Raw genomic sequence first — 20,177 nt, forward strand, 5'->3', positions numbered from 1 at the left:
CAAAGAGTTAGGTTTTCCTACTGGTGGTGTTTTTTCTCATATTAAGTACAACTGTTTTTTTTCTATGATCTAGTTACTTGTCACAACAATGATGGAGTGGACAAAAACTACTGTGCAATCTGACTTTCAGCTCCATTTACATGTCACCATACTGTTGTTTTCATTGATTGTTTCTCAAATTTGGCTTTGATGCATTTCAATGCGATTTCATTTTCATGTATTTATTTATTTATTTATAACTTCTTTCAAAGATATTTGAGGGGGAGGGTGGTGATGATTTTATGTCTGTCTACCATTATAACTTAAGCTAGTAAGATGTAGACTGGTAAATTTAAATCAATTTACTAGCAGTACACAGCTAGTACATTGACTGATTCAGAGTGAAACTGGGGATGACCGGCTTGATTGCTTTACAGGCTGAAAAAGTAACATGTTTTGTTTATGAGGCCAAACTCATTTCAGTTGCAATAGCCTGTAGTCATATACAAGGGATTTAAGTTGTCTCTCCACTCTGCTAACACAAGGCTCTACATAGGTAAACATATGTATTAACTCACTGGCATTTAGGACCTGCAATTACAATTGCCTTTTTGTTGCGATCTGGTCAGGGTAGGCTACAGAGAAAACAAAGCTGTCTCCAATCAATACTATTTTAAAGTAATGTCATACAGGACACAAGGCTTCAAGAAAAGGTCAGTCGGGTAATGATAGAAGGAAAACTCTGCTGAAGACTGAGAGCCAGCCACAGGGCAGCTGCATGGAGGGAATAAAATCAAGAGAGTTTAGTTCAATGAATATGAAATATCCATTTACCAAAGGTATAGGGGTGACTTGGGTAATAATGCCCCACTTTACTTCAATAGAAAGATGAATGTATGAGAAACTTTATTGAAAACTATGTAAAACCAAAAGAAAACTAATTAGAATATGAAATGGAGGAAGAGACCAAAAGAGGAAAATCAAAAAAACAGATTCAAAAATAGATCCCAGGATATAATGTGTGCTTTGTTTTTTGCTTCGTAATGTAAGCATGAAGTCCTTTCAGACCACTGAACAAAACATGATTATGAAACATAGGTTACCTATGGCATTTTTTTTTTTTAGATACAACAAAACTCATGCCATTTTAATGAAGTACACATATAAAATACATCCAGGTAAAGCCATTATCCCTTCTTCATCTTACATGTCACAGCTACATCTGATGTGCACAAAAAGAAACTGGTTATTTTTAAAGGATTATTGGGCTTTGAGACAAGTGAAATGTCCAGTGTGCAAAAGGGACTGCAACTTGATATCAGGAAGATGTTGCATGTTTTTAATATAGCATTCACCCACATACACAGATACACATAAACATATTCAAATCCACCTGCCCTGCACTGCAAGCAGCTGAAGTAAAATGTGTTTATTCTTTCCTCCAACAAGTCGATAATGAAATGACTCCCAGAACTTGGCAGTAATCCCCTCCATCATTCACTTTCCAAATCTTTATTCTTATTTAATTTATGAGATTTTGGCTTGGAGCTCTCTGCTCTCATTTTGGTAATGAGCAGTGATATACACTCACCTCATGCTGGATTGGTGGATGACTAGAATATTTTATTGTGGTAGGAAAGTGTTTAGGCAGCACATACTGTAAATGCATTGTCAACATGCACATGCCCAAATACAGTATGCATATACGAGTATGCAAGCACAAAAATGCACATTCACCGATGTGCCACAGGCTGTGTGTTGTGATTTTGAGAATTTCACTGACTTCCTTCCCACATATTTGTTCTCCACCCCCTCATCTCATCTCTCTTCACCTCATCTGTTATCATCTTAATTTTCTTATCTCAATTCACATCATCTCTCATCATTCTTATCTCATCTGACCTCACCTCTTTAGCACCTTTATTTCTTCTCACAGCTCATCACCTAATTTCCTATTTCCCATTTTATTCCTCTAAATTTATTACATAATCCAGAAAGATCCTACTGATCTGTGATTGTACTTGCACACAATCAAGCTAACACAAATAAATCTCTTATCACGTTCCTACAGCCTGAGAGGATGAAGCTTTGTTATTGTAAATTAGTGGTTACCACTGCTCTCTTCTTTCTAGGCATGTGGTAAATCCAACAAATGAGCAACAGAAGCTTAAATAAACATGGCAACCGCAGGAAGTATTTAACGGCTGACACTTAATACTAAAAGTTTATTTGGCAAAGTGAGATATCCGTGTATTGTGTAAATGAACTGGTAAAGTGCTGTGATAAAGCTGCAAGATCAATTTCGATGAAGTCACTAATTCTTGCTTTCTTTTACCTCTTCAGTTGATTGCAGTGCACTTCTCCTAGAGATCTAATGGATAAGAGATCTTTGGCAACAACTCCACTTGGGAGAAATGTACTTGTATGCTAAATCACTTTTAGACAGCGGTCTGGATGATGCTCAGAGCAGTTCTGGACTACTTAAAGAGTATTGAGATAAAAAGCTTTACAATAATTGCTGCCACTGAAAAAGAACCCATTAGGCATTCACAGATACATTTTATATCTTCAATATTATTTAATAATTGACAGTACTATGAAATATCAGGAGAGTCTGTCTGAAATGGCAAAACCCACTCTGAGATTGGTGGATGGGATCATAACCAGGGGACCAATTCTGGGTCCAGACATGATAATGAGCTGAAAGCATTACTCATCAGACAGCTTTTCCCATTGAATTGAACCAGGACTTTCTCCAGACCAATGGAGGTACAAGTCATTACCTAGCCTACTGTTTATAGCTTTTACTGGGGCATACTGACTCAGCACATTAGGTGGTGTGGGAATACAGATGCCATCAATCTCCAACACTGCTGGTGGCGTTCTTGTTATCCTGTTGCCAACTAGCTACTTATCATGAAAAGGAAGGACATGATGGACCCTTGAGCGTATGTATGCCTGTTGCAGCTTCTGTCCACAGGCAAGGGCACTGTGACAGATGGACTAGTGACGCTAGGGGACAATCCCTTTACTAGAGGAAAAGGGATGTGAGGAGGCAAACGGAGGCTATTAATGACATCAGAGCATGTAGTCTGTATTAAAATCCTAGATAGGATATATGTCATGGTGTGATGGTAATATGATGGAATGATATCAAACCAAGCAGCTTGTGATGTAAGTTTGTCGCTGGTGATGATCATATAAGCATGCACTGACACTGGTTGTAGTAATCTGGCCCATACAGCATGCAAGAGACAGGACAGAGTAAAGAACGCCACGCATTGACAGATCAATGAGTGCATCACATGATGTGAGCACGTTGCAGCAGCAGCAGCATGAAACTTGTCTCTTTTATTCAATTTCCAGGGCAATGTAGCCCAGCCATCCTTATGGATCATTGCAATAGCTTTGCTTGGTTTTAACAGATAATCTGAGTGTTTTACCACATGTGTCTTTACTCACAGAATCACTTGCGTTTTTACGCAGCTGCTCCTCCTCTCCCACCACCGCGGCCGGGTCCACCACCAGTTTCTCGAAGCACGCCGAGCCGAGAGAGGAGCTCTTCTGCTGGTACATGATCAGCTGGGAGACGGGGAGTTTGGGGCTTCCGTGCGCCGTCAGCTCGGGCTTGCTCCCCGTAGCCCCAGAAGCTGCGCCAAGGGTCTGCCCGTCGCTGCTGGTGCTGGGGACCGAGTCGCCTCCAAGTGACTTGTCTCCATCGAAAGGCGCCGGCGGAGAGCAGCACAGATTCGGCTGAGACGACGAAAACACCCGGTCCAGCTGTTTCTTTTTCCTCTTAAACATCCATAACCCCGATTCCTTTTTGCTGCCCTCCGCGCCACCGGCACCACGACGCTCCGATCCTAGTTTCGGACTGAGCCATGGCTTGGTTTTCTCCTGGAAATTCTTCCACATTCTCCGCTGGTAGGACAGAGACTCTTGCCCTTTAGCGGCGCCTTCATCCTTAGGTGATTTTTGCTCCATGGTGCCTGTGCAGCAGCCAGCCAGCCTGAGCACACTCTGTATAGTGAAAGGATGTCACAGTTGGGCTGCTGCGGCTCGGGAGCACTTCCACTGATGATCAGTTTAGAGCGCCAAGAATGAGACGCACAGTGTGATGATGAAGTCTCTCCCAACGAACCTTGTAGAAGGTTGCCTATACAGGCAGCACTATAAATTTGATGTCACACACCGTGCTGCACGCTTGTTAAACGGCAAGTAAGCTCACTCTATTGGAAAAAAACAATGGTTAAGTTGGAGCACGGTGTTGACTTCAGCTGTTCCCTTAAAATGTTTGCTAGATGGTTGCTGTACGTCTTTGCGTCCCTGCTCTGTCCACTGTGCTTAACCAGGGTTTGGTCAAACTTCCCCATATGTTCAAATGAAGGACGAATGGAGCACCGCGCGCCTCCCTCTGGCCAACCATGTCATTTGAATGGATAATCTGCATGCTGGTGATTGCATAATGCAACCCCACAATGCCTCGTGGAGATGTTTATAATATAGTTGTGGATCCTCTGTCACCCTCCTTATGAATTTATCCCTTTACATTTTGATATGTGTGCGTGGTGAACTACAGCCTCCAGATTCACCCCTCTAAAGCAGTGACCTTGATCAGTGTAAAGCTGAGTCAATCTTAAAACCTTAAGAGTTTTTTTTTTTTTTTTTAACCATATTTGGATGGTTTATTCCTGTCAAATAGGTCCAGCTTCAGTGAATGTTATCACCCACATGCAGCAGTGTGCAGGCAGTGCTGAGCAGCTTTTTCTCTTTTTGGATGCTGTGCTGCTGCGATTCGGATAACAACTCATTACGTCTTCCCCTCTGGCCCTTGCTTCAGTGCTGGCCTGTTCCGTCCCCCTGGTTAACACTGTACCCATGTTCATATAAACAAACACACAGAGACAGTTATTAAAACAGTGAATACCTCTCTCCATATTACTCTTGGTCACACACACATGCGCACACACACACACACACACACGGAAGAGGTCACAGTCTGACCTCTGCAGACAGGGTCGGTGAAATTTCCCTTTGAGCAGGTAAAATACAAAGAAGGGTTGTTATAACTTTATTAAATTCATCTGACTACACAGAGGAACTGGGAATCTATGGAGTATTTGTAGGCCTTGTGTTCTGCCTGCATGGGTATTTATTCATGTGAGACACTGATCTGACCTGGCATCACTTGTAGAGGTGATGCTGAAGGTGTGAGTGGCCCTGTTATAAAGCCTTCTGTTGGGGACTCTTAGCCTTGACCTCTAATAATGAGAAAATGATAATCAGCCTTTAGTGGCATGATGATCTACAGCAACATTGACTTACAGTGCTGTAAATAGAAGAGGGCATCATATAACATCTGTAACATTTTTTTGTTGACATAAAGACAAAGCTATGAGTAATCTATATCTATCTATATTAAAAACTGATGAGTAGCCAATGAGGAGCCTGAATTTTGTTGTAGCTTGGGATCATTTGATCTCATCCATCCAACAAAATAAATCACTTAAATTACAACTGAGGGCACTGGCAGCAACACAGCGAACTGCCCTGAACCCATTTTTCAGTTAAGTAGATGGAAAGTTGAGCATGCGAGCCAAACAATCCCTCTCAGCTGCCACTGGCTTTTCTATTGGGCTAGCATAGATAACTGATGAGTCGGCACTGCGCAGACGTTTCCTATTAAAGATCCTGCGCCTGGTGATAATCCACAGCGTGTGTGGTTGGGAACACAGACACCTGCAATTAGATACATAGAAATTCAATAATGTGTTTTTTTTTCCCACTGCAACTGCACATAATTCAATGTGACTACTTGAACAACTTGACTCACACTGCATGATAATGTAGGTTGGGCCTTGGTTAAATGAAATGAGATAAGGCCATTTTCACTCTGGGCTATAATACATTCAGTCAGAGGAAACCTGACTATTAAATGAATAGCCACAGTACCACACAATAAAGAATATCTTTATGTTATATTATGTGCAATGGAATAGCAGAGGGATAGGATACAAGCTGATTCATTTAATGGTTTGGCCAATATTCCCTTACTTTCCTTGCCCAGTTCAAGTCATCACATATTCTGTTTTCTAGCTTCAGCCTCCTTAAGCCACATAAATCAAACCTGCCTGATGCAACCACAGTTCTTCTTCTTAATACTGGCCAAGGAACAGGTAAGAAATTAAAACAGCTTTAGAATATTTTTTGAAATACCACAGATAAACGTTTTTTTTTAACTCTTGCTATTCAAAATGTTTCCATAAATCTCACTAAGAATTGTCATCAAATGCTGATAGTGTGTATTGGTAATCTGTACAGTTATTTGCCACATTCATTTAAAGCTCTTATATGCTTATATTTTCTGACAAGAGAATAGACTAATCAGATGGTCACCAACATGTCTGTAAATTCAAGCAAAACTGATGCTCATACTCCCATGTTGGCAGATATTCTGCTGAGTGAAGCTGCTTCGCTACAAATACAATACATCATTCTCACATTACTGTGTTGACAAATTCAAACTGGCAGACAGGCACACCCCACTCAAATAGACCGCAGTTATCAAGTGACAACACACAACACATGGTCGGATGAAGAAAAGCACAGATCTGAGTATTCTGAAATTTAAAAAAAGATATTACTTAATATATTGTTAATAAAAAGGGGACATATTATATGTAATATATACTGTTATGCCTATAGAGGACTATAAGATGTTGGTTTTATTGATTTTAACAATAAGAATGTAACAGACCAGTAAGGCACACTGAGTAACTACTTTATGTCTCACCAATGTATATATGTTTTTCTTTTTAGACAAGCAGCATGTCAGATCAGTCAAAAGTTACAAGCCTACCAGTATCACAGCAGGCAACTTTTCATTTAGACTAACTGTATTTTTTTTTTTTTTTTATTACCCATCAAAAATTACCTTCATATTTTTCACCTTCCTTAGCTCCTGTGGCTCACTAATTCAATTCTAAAATCAGTCTGTGAAGAGAGATAAGTTCTATTTCCCCCCGCTGATGGGATGGAAATAAGGTTGGGAACCACCAGCGGCCTTTCTTACACGCCTGTGAATCACACTGATCAAATTAATCCTTAATCCACAATAGCATCAGGCAGGGTGACACATCACGCAGAGAGAAGTCAATGAGAGATCTGGTTTGAGGATGACCTGCGGGGATGAAAACCAACGCACATCATCTCATTCTGTCTTCATTATTCTTGTGGGCAGATGACTGCTTCATTGAATTATGGATTCTTTCTCTCTCGATATATTCCTCCTCTAGTGCTAGGGAAAAAAATGTTCATGACTTCACACATGTATGATTTGCAAAACGAAATCAATAATGAGCTTGTAAAACTCCAGACTTGTTTTTCTGTTTCTGTTTGTTTCACGATTAAGGCCTGATGATCTTCGAGGGTCGTCTCAGTAATCAGGAGAAGACGCTGGCTGTGCTGCTGGAGCAGGCCTTCAGGATCAAAGAGGAGGTGGCAGCTGGCCAGCGGTCCGCCCAGGGCTCTGTCCAAGCTGAGGTCCTTTCCCGTAGGCTGCTGGAGAACCACATACTCACTATCACACACATTGTCAAACAGCTCAGTGTGGATATACAGGTGCACGAGTTGCTAGAAGGTGGACGTTAGTGGATAAGGTGTTGTCTTTTGCAAAATGACTCAACTGATGTACTGTAGTCATGCATCTTTGTAGCCTCTGTGCTTGTTTTGTAGCGAATATTTAAAATCTCTCATTATGTAGATAAAATAATTGTTCATCAGTGTGGATTCTGTTTGTCTACTGTGTGGTCTTCTTTTCCTTCCAAGTCTTTTATCTGCTTTTTTCTCCTCATCTCTTTTGATGTCCTGCACACCAGACACACACTCATGCTGACAAACTCATGGCTAATTTGATTATGCCTGATAGTATGGTCCTGAGCAAAGCCCCACTCCTTCTTATCATCAGCTTTAAGTCATTTTGATTGTATAAGCAGAAACACTAATGATGTTCACAGTAGGTTGTTAAATAAACATCACCACGCTATGCCAGCGCTTCTGAAAAATGTCAGTCAGAAATTACCCGAAAAGCATGGACCATGAGTGCTTGGAGTTGACTGAGCAGAACATCAAGTCACACTTTGATAATATGCCTTGCAGAAACAGGGCACACAAACGAAACACACAGCTTCATTAGTGCATACCAAACGGCCCATTAACATGATTAGAGGTTGTCATTATGTGAAATATTACATGAATCCCTAAGATCTAATTAATTCTGCACACGAAGAAGTAATAAGCTGAGCCATGAAGTGAATAAATGCTAAATTAGATGAAAGCGACATCGCACGGTTACTATTACTTCTCACGATAAGGCAAAAGGCACATCTCTTTGATGTTGGGTTATCAGAGACACGTTGCGAACATGTGACTGGGCCTATCCTATACAGTGGTTATTCATGTAAACGTAGCGTAAACAGGCATGATGACATTTCTGGCAATTTGGAATTTCTTTCTCAGCAAAGGACATCAAGTAGTTCACCCACAATAGTTGTTGTGACATCGTTACAGCAGACTGATCACTCATCAACGCTGCTGTCTTTGTTCTGAGCAGACACTGGAGACACAGATCGCCCAGTGTCACCTCTGGTACTACACTGGCTGTTCAAAGCCTCGACCAGAAGAATATGGCTGGCATCGGAGACCTAAGAGGAAAAGTAGCCAGGTATGCACACCGGGTTTGTTGCTCGCAGACGGCAAACACTGAGGAACACACTACAAAGTGTGTGAAAAATAGAACAATGTAATGAATCCCAGTTGCTAGAAGATTAAAACTTTCCTCTAAAGCTTTTTTTTTGGAGGAATGCTACAATTATTTAGACCAAGGTCTGATGCACAAGTGATCTTGTTTATCTCCTTCTCTAATGAAGTGAAATTGTATTGCCTGTATTCTGTCTGGCAGCTCTTCACAGTCTTGCAACTTCCAATCTGCTGTGGCACACACACACACACACACACACACACACACATTAATCATTTTGTTCCTACTAGAGTGAAGTTTCTAGGTTTGAACACGCTCTAGATGCTGATTAGCACTTGCTCATTATTTTGTCCCTGTGCAGTTCGTGCTTATTAGACTGGATAGCTGAAGAGATGATGTTATCTCAGCACTCTGCTTAACAGGACTTGCTTTGGGATTGGCGTTTTTGTGGCATAGCTATAGAGGTTTTATTATTTGAATGGAAAATTTGAGCATCCCAGGCAATCATTAGATAATATAAGATCAAAGACATAGTGTAATGTTCTTAATATGTTGTTTCACAAAAGGCTTGCTTCCTCCACAGTGTTTAGCATGCCAGTGGTGAGGAGGGAGATTGCCTATTACTCAACAAACAGCTGATTTATGGTCCAATATGGCCTGTAGAAAAGCCTCTCATACTCTAGTCTAATGACCTCTGCTCTTGGTCATAAATAATCAAGCAAGCATAGCGCAGGTGGTTTTTGATACACCGTTTTGTTCAGTGGAGCTCTTTATGATATGAAGAGATGTAGTGGTCTGCTGGGAAATAACCCAAACCTCACACTGGTCATCTAAATAATTAGCTGCAAGATTTTATTATTGAGCTTTCATTGTATTTTATCACAAATATTTTATTGACATTTGCATGCACTAAACCTGATAGAGAGAGGCAGCAAGAAACTTTGCATGCATAGTGATTGAATCTTAAATTAAGCATAGAAAGGAAGAGAGCTAAACTGCCATGCTGATAATCAGCATAGTTCATGCATTTCATATAAACTTAACAGATAATATGTCAGAAGCAAGAGGTTGCACATGAGAAGCTGCAAAGTATTTTTCCACAATCTGCTTTGTGTTCTGATTGTGTTTGGTGATAAATCTATCAAAATAATTTGCTTATGTGATGGGCTGTCATGTTTTGCCTGTGTTTTCATCAGTAGATACAAACATGTAACCACTAGAACATGCAAATTTGTTTGTTCAGCATTCAAAGGACAAATTCTCACTGCTTAGGATTCAGCACAGCCTTTCAGCCTCCCTGAGCTCACCTTTGACAGTATTTATAACATCACCTGTCTCCTGTCATCTGTCTACCTGCGTGGCTAACATCTAAACTATGCATGCCTCAGTATAGATCCTCCTCCCCTGTTTTCTCTCGCCTTTTGCTCATCTTCATGTCTATTTTAATTTTTTTAAAAATTTTAACATTCATATTGATATTCTCAAAGAAGGCAGTGCTGAAGAACTTCTGTACATCCTGGACAACTTTGGACTTTCTCAGCATGTAATAAACTCAACACATAACAAGGGACATATTCTGGATCTAGTTATTTCTGAGGGTCTACACATTTCTGAGGTTGTGGTGACCGATGTTGCCCTAATCAGAAAACACTATATCAACAAAAACATCTCTACATTATTCACCTGGGTTTTTACACCGACACCAGCTCTGCCCTCAGTTCCTGCCAATGATCTTGTGGACAGATTTAGCGCTAAAGTTATGAATGTTATAGATACCGTTGCCTCCATGAAGATCAAAGTTGTCTCTGGTAAGTAAAAAAGCACCATGGAGGAATACAACACTGGTAAAAGCTCAAAAAAAGAGAGTATAGACAGGCAGAATGTAGGTGGTAAAAAAACAAACTCCAGATTCATTACAACATCTATAAAGAGAGATTTTGCATCTATAACTTGGAACTAAAAAGGGCAAGGCAGTCCTTTTTCTCCAAGATTATTAATAGAAATAACGATAGCCTAATGCATGCACCTTATTTACTGTCATTGACAAACTGACAAACCCCTCAGCATCACTCCCTCCTGAACTGCTATCCACCAAGTCATGCAATGACTTTGCATCTTTTTTTTTAATAGATAAGATTCTGAGGATAAGACAAACAGTCTGTAACTCCATCTCGGGCAAAAGGCTATGTTGCCTGTGCCTCGGTATAAAACCACTGTAGTTAATTGGGCACATTTTCACCCTAACACAAATTGTCCAACACCTTAGACCGACTACCTGCTGCCTTTTACACTCTGCCTACAAGTCAGTCAGTCAATTACAAATAGTCAGGCCTTTTCCAAAAGCCCTGAAGACTGCAGTTATTTAACCACTTTAAAAAAAAGTCAAATCTGGATGCCTCATTAATAAATAACTACAGACCCATATCAAATCTACCTTTTTTTTTTAGGAAAGATCACTGAGAACAGGGGTGGACTTTACCATTAGGCAAGATAGGCAACTGCCTGGGGCTCCCAACAGCTATAAATTTCTTATGATAGTTAGATATAAAACATACAAAATGGTGTTACTATTCTAACTCATTACACCCCTAAATTACGTACAAAAGGGCCCCAAAACACAAATCATTGCCAATGTGCTCACAACTTGACTCACATGTTGATAGGGATGCAGAAACTGCTCCAGGTAATGTGCACTCCAACACAACATCAAATAGTGAAACAGAGTTGTCACAGAGCACATTTCACAAATAAAAAACTAAGAGGAAAAGTAAAGCAATCATTGTAAAAACTATTGCTTCCCCTGAAACAACTAGCAGGAGCACTTGTTAGTGCCCCCCCCTCCCCCCACCCTTATGAAAACAGACAAAGACAATGATGATAAAATAAGGAAAAACTGCATTCAATGAAGAGAGAACTAGTAGCCTATGAGAAAGGAGAACTGCTTTCAGGTCAGAGGGAGAGAGGAACACACAATGTGCAGCAACATGCTGCTGTCAGTGATGGTAGAAGTGTTCAGAAGTCACAATACTGCAATATAGAAATACTCCATTACAAGTCAAAGTCCTGTATTTAAAGTTATACTTGTGTTATATAAAGTTTTACTATATTACATGTTACTTGTATTATTATTATTACAGACCTATTGTCTTATAAGAAACATTTGAATGTTAATTTTAATATAATTTTAAAGTTATGTAGCTGCTGTTGGATAATTTAATATATAATGATGCATCATATTTTATCTTAATCTGTAAATGTAGTGGAGGTATTTGGTGGTATTTTAATGTCTTTTTTGCTTTTAACATAATTTAAATGCAATGTTAATGTCTTATTTTCAATGTATTGTGATGTAGTTCAATGAATTGCTTTGTGTCTGAATGGTACCATTTGAATAAAATTGCCTTGCCTTGATTTCACATCTTTCCTTAACTCCATGCCATCCAACAGTTCTGATTCAGTAGTCTCTCACCATCCCTCCCTGCTTCCCCGCCTATAATCTCAGGTGTGATGCCAGCATTTCCAAGCTGAGCGCTGATGTGAGCTTTTGGGAGCAGCAGGTGATTAAACTGCAGCAGGAGGTGACAGAGCTCCGGTCGGCTGTGGATGTACGGTTCCAATAGCTCAAAGTGAAGGTGAGAGACCATGTATCAGTGCTGACAAGGTATTTGGCAGTAAAGATGTAAGATAGTGGTTTAAGTCCTTACCATGAACTGCTTTGTACATGGTATGGACTTTGCCAGATGCCAAAAAGTAAATCAATCCTCTACATACATATGAAAAGTTCATCTATGGTTTACAATAGGTAGATACAGCAGGTGAGTGTAGAATTACTACTGGTGAGTTGTGTTGTGATCATAGGCGGCTGACTAATGGAGCAAGTGGAGCAATCGCATCTCCATTATTCAAATAGGAGGAGCAAAGTCATGGTTTTGATACCTCACCTTTTGTTTTTAAAAAAATAAACTTATCATCATTCAGTCTCCACAATCAGGTGATTATATTTAAACAGCCTGTATCAATGATCATTTTCAGCAAGTGACAAAAACAAGTAATTAAAAAAATCTGACGTTTTCTCTTTGAGTAGGTTCAGTACAATCCGTTGTGAGAGACAGACAGACAGAAAGAGCGGAGCTTTTCTTCACAGCGCCAAAGTGTTAAAATCAACAAACAGTCAAATATTCAGCGGTGGAAAGTAACTTGATTAGACTTCTGCAAAATACTTTGTTTTAGTTTCAGTTTTAGTCTGACTTTGATGCAAAAAAGTAAATCAGTCCTTTACATACTTGGACATATGAAAAGTTCATCTATAGTTTACAATAGGTAAATACAGCAGTTTCAGTTTAAGTCAGACTTTGGATGGAATTATTTTTAAATATGATGAGGCATCATTACGTGTCCTGATCTCTCATCCGGCTGCTCTGCGCTGTGCTTTCATTATTATGACTATTCTCTCATTTTCTCATACAAGTTTACTCAGGGGCAGTAAGGTCTAGTCTTCAACTAAAATGGCCCTTTTAAGTCTTGAGGAGCAAAAATCACCGTCTGAGCTGTGCATTAAAATAGTCATTGATTTGAGATAATGTAGGTTAAAATAATCTGCTTTTGAAGTTATGATTATTCATTCCTGTGTAACATTACAACTACATCAGCTAGTGATGCTAGTGATGTACACAACTACCCCAGATCCCCCCAACAATTATGTATCTTTCCAAGTTTGCTCTCCCATTTTAATACATAACCAGGCACCTATGGTTGTGATCATTATAATGTGGACAATATATAATGTCCATCACCCGTCAACGGATGGGATGAGTTGAATTTGTTACATCTTTGACAGAATACCAAATTCTTCTTCATTGTGACATTCAATAAGGAATAGGAATAAGGAATTCAAATAAGGAATAATACCGTCTTTTGTGACTATATCAGGTATAAAAGGATTTTTACGCTCTTGTAAATGCTGCTTGCATGTACAAAAAAGTAATCTGACAATATGCACGGGGGGTGTATTTGGTTGTTTATCCAAGAATAGACGGCTGGCTATCAGGTGATTTGGAGCTTACAGCTGCTGAGTGAGACTAGTCTTATCAAGTAAGACTCCACCACAATCACAGACTCTGAAAGAAGGAAATGAAGGAAGGAGGAAGAGGGAGGTTAATTAGCATAAGGTTGTAAAGGTCTCTCCTTTCATTGCCCCTCTTGTGTCCATTTTTTTTGTTTAGCATATTTTGATTATTTATCAATATTTGAAAAAAAATACTAAAACCCTGGATTAGAACACATATGTCTGACATTATAATGCTCTCCATCACTTTACTAAATCTAAAGCTGACTATTCAGTACATGCATACACACACATACACATGCACTGGTTCAGCCTGCACTCAGTTCTGTTGGTGGTGCAGAGTGGTAAATCAGTGTGATGGAAGCTCATTGGAGCAGTGGTCAAGCATGTACCATAAAGATAATTGAAAAAGCAGAGAAAGTGGGTCAATGCTGTTAGTCTCGGTCTTCCTGACTGACCACAGGAGCAGTGTAAGGCTCAACCAGCTATACTCAGCAGAAAACACAAAGGGTAGAGGTCAGATCGTGGATCCTGCACCACAAAACACTCCCATCGTCACTTTACAGCATTTGTTTGTGTGTGTTTTCCTGTTTCCTGTTTTATCGTGACCTGAGCAGACTGGAGGTCTCACTGACAGAGCATTCCCAGGGCCAAAGGAGCTCCATGTCTGATCTGCATAGACAAGTTCACCTCCTAGAAGCAAGGTGAGGCCATTAATTAAAGCAAGCATACACCTAGCTGACCTAGCTTTCATGCCAAATTACTGAGGCATGTATACACCTCAGTCTGATTCTCCTGTGAATTTCTTCTTCCTTCTCTTTTCATGGAGTGGCTTTAGTGTAGAGGTGTTGTCGTACACTATATAGCAACATGAGTAAGCAGGTAATATTTAGCATGTTTGTTGTTTTTTACCCTGTTAGCATCCTGACATTTGCTAATTAGAACTTAACACAAAGTAAAGCTGAGGCTGATAGGAATGGGTGTAGTTCTGCAGGTATCAGATGTCTTTACAATATTTGTTTAGTAATCCCTCCAGCAGGTTTTGAAATATTTCCGTCTGGACCAAAGTGGTGAACCAACAGGCTGAAATTGCCATCAGAGAGCTACGCTGTTTGCCTGGCTAACACAATTTTGAAGACAGCAAAAATGTTTTAATGTAGGTCATATAAGGGGTGTCTTGTAAGCCCATGTGGGCTGGGCACCTCTTGGTGTATGACACTTGAAATAAAAATATTCATTTGTTCATTCATACAACTGGTACTGCAGGTAACAAAACTTTTATGACTTAAGTGCTCTGAACAACACGTCTTATTCTGTGATGCTAATATCTCATTCATACTGCACTGTCTTATGTTTTAGGGGGGAAAGTGGGTTACTGTTAACCATGCAAATGCCATAATCAAAATGTTTTAGTTTTTTAGTTTAGTTTATTTGCACACATAAATAAAAAAAAGACATCAAAAATTAAAAAAAAATATTTTAGCTTTATATCAATATTTACATTATTATAGTTTTTCACAATAATCGGCCTAATAATTATGTTTTCTCCACATTTAATTTTTTTGAAAATTGTTCTGTATACAGTGTGCTGCTTGTGACTGGTACGTATGGCCATAGTCATACCTTTTTCATTCTGTCCACATTCATATACTAATGAAAAACTATGAGTTACTAATTTCCATTTCAAATAATATCCCAAATAAGCCCCAGCTCTCTCCACAGCTATACCAAGCTGTGCTTTCAAGAGACATGGCTATCATCACATTGGTGCCAGAGGCACAGAAAAGCTGTTGATAAATGAGTTGATTTATCAATGCAGCTGATAAATAACGTCTATTAGCATCAATATGCAAAAGGAACTGCATAGATTTGCCACTGGGGAAACAGAGAAGTGAATGATGAATATGTTCTATTTAGTATTGTTGTCGAACTGTAATGGAAAACAAGTCACTGATAATGTTAGAATAAAATGAACAGTAGATAAAAATAGATGAAAGAATTGATGAAAAGCAACACTCTTCCCTCCACCTGTCCAGGTTTGACCATTGCTATATTTATCTTGAAATAGGTTTATTTCAAGTTTATTTACTCTCTCAACGTCATGTGTGGTCAAGTCATTTTGAAGCAGACACAGCTGATTTCAGCTGCTTTCAGGGCCCTACATTAACAGCTGGAACCCAATAGATACACAGTCCTGTTGTCTAGTATATGTCTGGCCTACCAACTGTCAACATTAACCAGATTAGGCAGCCAGCGTGATGTAATAAATGAGGTGGTTCTGTAGCAGCAGATCTGTGGAGTTAGCCTACATTAATTTGTAGCAGGAATCTGTTTTGTAGTGCAGACAAACACACACACACAGACACACACACACACCTGGCATTTGTCTCATTGGTCATTCAATTTAAAGTGTTCAGGAAGAAGGAATTAGGACAAAGAAGATCAACTGAATATGTATTATATATATAACAGAAAAATACACCCCACTGAAAATTCCCAATGAGACACTGTGCATTGTGTCCTGCAGTGTCCCACACTATTTCATTCAGCAAGTCTAATGTTGCAGCATGAACATCAGTTAACCCAAAAGGTCCTGTGAGCAATGTGAACTACATATAGTTATATTAATGTCAACTTCTTCCAATATTGCAGGGAGAGGGAAATTTGTTCTGCTCTCCTAAAAACAATGTTCAGAGCAATACAAAGGTCATAAGATGAACAACATGCCTGCACTAGTTAATGCAGCATCACTCCACCACATTTTCTTTCTCATTTTAAAAAATGTAACTGTATTTTTAGACTCAGTCAAATATAGTGCTTGGAACAATCTGCAAATGTGAAATGCTGTGCTTGTGTACACTTACGTTTGCAGGTGTGCATGTATTTAACTGTGCATTCAGCTATTCGGTTGTGTGAGTGTGCATGTGACTGTGAGAGTATGTGCCTCCATGCACATATAGTAGCAGCACCCAACAACAGTGTTCTGCCTGCTGAGGTTGACATCAAGTCAAACTATAAAAAGCAGTGCAATTGCTGAGAAGGTCTCACCTCTAATTACCAAAGAAACACTGACTAAACATTTTGAAGCAGCTTCAAGGAGCAGAACAAAAGCATTTTGCTTTTAATATAATTTAACTATATTATAGTGACGTCCATCATTCATTTATGATTGACATTCAGTGTTCACACCAGTCATTCTACTTAGTGCAAATTGTTAACTAGACAAGGTGGTGCCAATAAATTATTGGTTGTGGAAACTGACAAACTCTTCATCAGATGCCAAGCACCTGGTAGTGCCAAGTATGAGTTGTATATAACAGGCCCAGCAAGCATGCCAGCTCAGTCCTCACATTGCCAGTCTATGTGCACTCCAAATATACTTGTCTACTGTACTTTAATTAAAGCTTTTACCAATGACTGAAACCCGCAACTTCATAGTTTTAATCTGTTACTGCATTATCAAAATATCCCAGTTTGGTGGCTAACCTAATCTTGAAACCATATTTACTATTCCTGATGTTTTTGCAGGATATCAAGTGACCTAAAGGAAGCCAAGAAGCAGACAGACACACTGAAGAGGTGGACAGAACAACAGCTCCACAGCTCTGTCCAGACACACGCACAGAGCAATTGCAATTTATTTTTCCATGGACCTTTTTTCACAAATATCTGAAAGCTTTAAGACAGTTTTTGCCTGATGAACAGCACCCTCTTCCTATTTTGTGCCATTAATAAAGAGTAAAATAAAGTATAGAAGCTGCCAGTCTTCTCAGTGGTATTTATACCTTATGTTACTTGTCAGATACAATGATATCTCAAAGATAATGTCATTTTAAACTTGTAAAGCTCAAATGTTATAAAGAGCATATTATAATCAATTAAAAAGAATGTTTAGGACTATTCACACACACTAAGTAAAAAGTGTTTGGCAGCACTGTATGTTTATATGTTGTGTGTTCAGTTAGAGGCAGAGTCTAGATTGGCTGACCGACTGTGTGGTCTGGAGGCCCGTGTGGAGCCGTTTGAGACCCAGCGGGATCAAGCAAACCACCGTCAGGCAGATCAGCTGAAACGCTCTGAAACCAAACTCGGTAAAAGAATGTCCTCAATTGAGAACAGCCTTCATCAGGAGCTGCAGCTGCTCAAACAGGAATACCACAAAGGTGGGTGACAACTGTTGGTAACTTCCTGTCATCAGTGAGTAAACATACACATACTACATGTAGTTTACAATATACGTCAAGGAAAAAAAATGCAAAGACACCTCACAAAAGAGAGAGAAGCAGAGAGACAGAAACAGAGAGAGAGTTATGTAAATAACTAGTCACAAATTGAACTGAGCTGACTACTTGACTAATAAGCTCCATTTCCTTTGCCTGAAAATGAGATGCTTAGTATTCCAGTTAACGACAAGGACATCTTAAATTAACCATAAGAAGAGAGGTATCTTCGTCCAGAGGTACCAGCATCACAAAGCTAATCTTAAATACAAATGTATGTGAGCTACAGCTGCTTCATCTAGTTACATCAAATCTAATAAGTCATAAGACAAGCCATGGAAATACACAGCCAGTCAGCGCAGCAGCTTAGCTCTGCATCAAACTGCTGTTGACATCCATCCTCATCTCATTGCTGTACCCTGTGGAAGCACATTTCCCAGGAGAACTGGCACTAGATCTCAAGCCTTCCCCACTTTATGTCAATCCCTTCTCAGTCTCCAGCTCGTATTAAAGTGTAGACAAATAGAAAATAGACAAAGTAAATAAGAGCAGTGACAAATCACCGCTCAGCCACAGATCTCCATCCATCACTCTATTTTAAGTATAGGATGAATAGGTTGAAGGAGGTGGTATGAGAGGGGGAGAAAAGCAATGCATAATTGATGCTGGTCGTAAATATTCGGAGCAAGACAGGCAAGGAGTCAGAAAGAGAAGAAGAATGAGATTTAATATTCCATCATTGAACGATATAGTTTATCACCTCCACCTCACGGTTCACAGTCACCAAATATTACATCCTAAAGTTATGTGATATTGAAAAAATATTTCCATTTTAGGCAGTATGTTCTGAACTACCCAATGAAGTCATGATAAGTGATGATTAGGACCACAGCCAATTTTATCCAGAGATTAAAAACTGAGATTATATGAGCTTGTTAAAAAAGTTGGTTAAGAGGGTTCCTCATAAAATTAACCTACAGATTAATAACGACACTTTTGCAACTGTTACTACAACACCAAATGACACAGGGTTAGAGCAAACAAGATAAACTAGCACAAAGCCAACGTTGTTATGGTTATCAGCACTGTGCAAGCAGGCCACAAGCCAAGTACCATGTTAAGACCTCAATCACCAGCAGCACTCACATACAGTACCAGTCAAAAGTTTGGACACACTTTCTCATTCAAGTGAAAGGGAAGGTGTGTCCAAACTTTTGACTGGCACTGTATGTAACCTAGACAGCCATCTATGTTAACATTAACACATTAGTCCTGGCCAGCCTTGTTAAGTGAATATTACAAATTACCTCAGCTGCTGTCAGTTAACTAAAGCATATGCATTTAGAGTCTATGAGACTGACCTATTTTCATGAATTTTGTCCAGGCTGGCCTCGTTTTCCATCTCTACCAGCAGTATTACCAAGCTTGAGCTGAGAAAAAAATTATCTCAAGTCGTTGGGCCAGAGCTACGTCAGGTTAGCTAGGTTTCAGTTTTTACTACAGTATTAGATGCATTACACTCTCTGCACCTCCAGTAAAATCTAGATAACTCATACAGACAATAATGTCTGATGATCCTTTGTACACCCTGCCTCTCTTTTGGACAGGTTTCCTGTCTGTGCATGACGTCATTGAGTCCCTGAGGCAGATAGGTAACATAAAATCCTGCCTTGACAAGGAGAAGCTGCAGAAGGATATCAGGCACATCTGCAGCAAGGTGGCTGAGCTTAATGACTTGTGACATTATCAGCCGAAGAGGAGCTCTTTTTTACTGTCACACCTATCCTAAAGCAATGGCTCAAAGGCATGTCTGTAGGTGACAGTGTGGTGTTTCCTAACTGGCTCTATTCCCAGCGTCCATAAGCCCACAGCTGTTTAACCTATACATATTTCAAGTTTAATAACTTGCTGAAATTCAGAGAAATTATCAAGTAATATGGAGTAGAATGCTTTTTTGGTGAAATGTTAGGCAACACAATTTGTACAACTGTAATGCTGTGTACATAAATTCTGTGTGCTGACTAATGAAACTGAGTTTTGACATGTGATTACAGACATTAAATCATTTATAATTGCCAGTGTCAATGACAGGTTAATTTTGTGCACTTGTTTAAAATACGGACAGGACCAGTTTTGGTGTTTAAATGGAAATATT

At 39.5% G+C, this 20,177-nt stretch overlaps 2 protein-coding genes across 7 annotated transcripts in view; one reads left to right on the forward strand and one right to left on the reverse strand.

The window, feature by feature from the left end:
• Positions 1-4,618, reverse strand: part of mctp1a (multiple C2 domains, transmembrane 1a) — a 149,381-nt gene extending 144,763 nt beyond the window's left edge. For 4 of the 6 annotated variants that reach the window (XM_042420845.1, XM_042420843.1, XM_042420846.1 and 1 more), the window contains exon 1: positions 3,442-4,618. In XM_042420845.1, coding sequence (XP_042276779.1) covers positions 3,442-3,963 — 522 coding nt within the window. In that variant the 5' untranslated portion in view covers positions 3,964-4,618. The remainder of the gene's footprint in view (positions 1-3,441) is intronic. The other 2 variants (XM_042420850.1, XM_042420849.1) reach the window with 1 other exon arrangement.
• A 2,767-nt stretch (positions 4,619-7,385) lies between these two features.
• Positions 7,386-20,078, forward strand: fam81b (family with sequence similarity 81 member B). Its single transcript, XM_042421223.1, is given in 7 exon segments — positions 7,386-7,607; positions 8,591-8,701; positions 12,240-12,374; positions 14,405-14,506; positions 17,331-17,460; positions 17,698-17,965; positions 19,630-20,078. Coding segments are annotated over 7 exon segments (1,092 nt in total). The 5' UTR covers positions 7,386-7,395; the 3' UTR covers positions 19,764-20,078.
• The last annotated feature ends 99 nt before the right edge of the window (positions 20,079-20,177 follow it).

This window comes from Thunnus maccoyii, chromosome 9 (assembly GCF_910596095.1).
Source record: "Thunnus maccoyii chromosome 9, fThuMac1.1, whole genome shotgun sequence".
In the NCBI taxonomy this organism is placed as follows: domain Eukaryota; kingdom Metazoa; phylum Chordata; class Actinopteri; order Scombriformes; family Scombridae; genus Thunnus; species Thunnus maccoyii.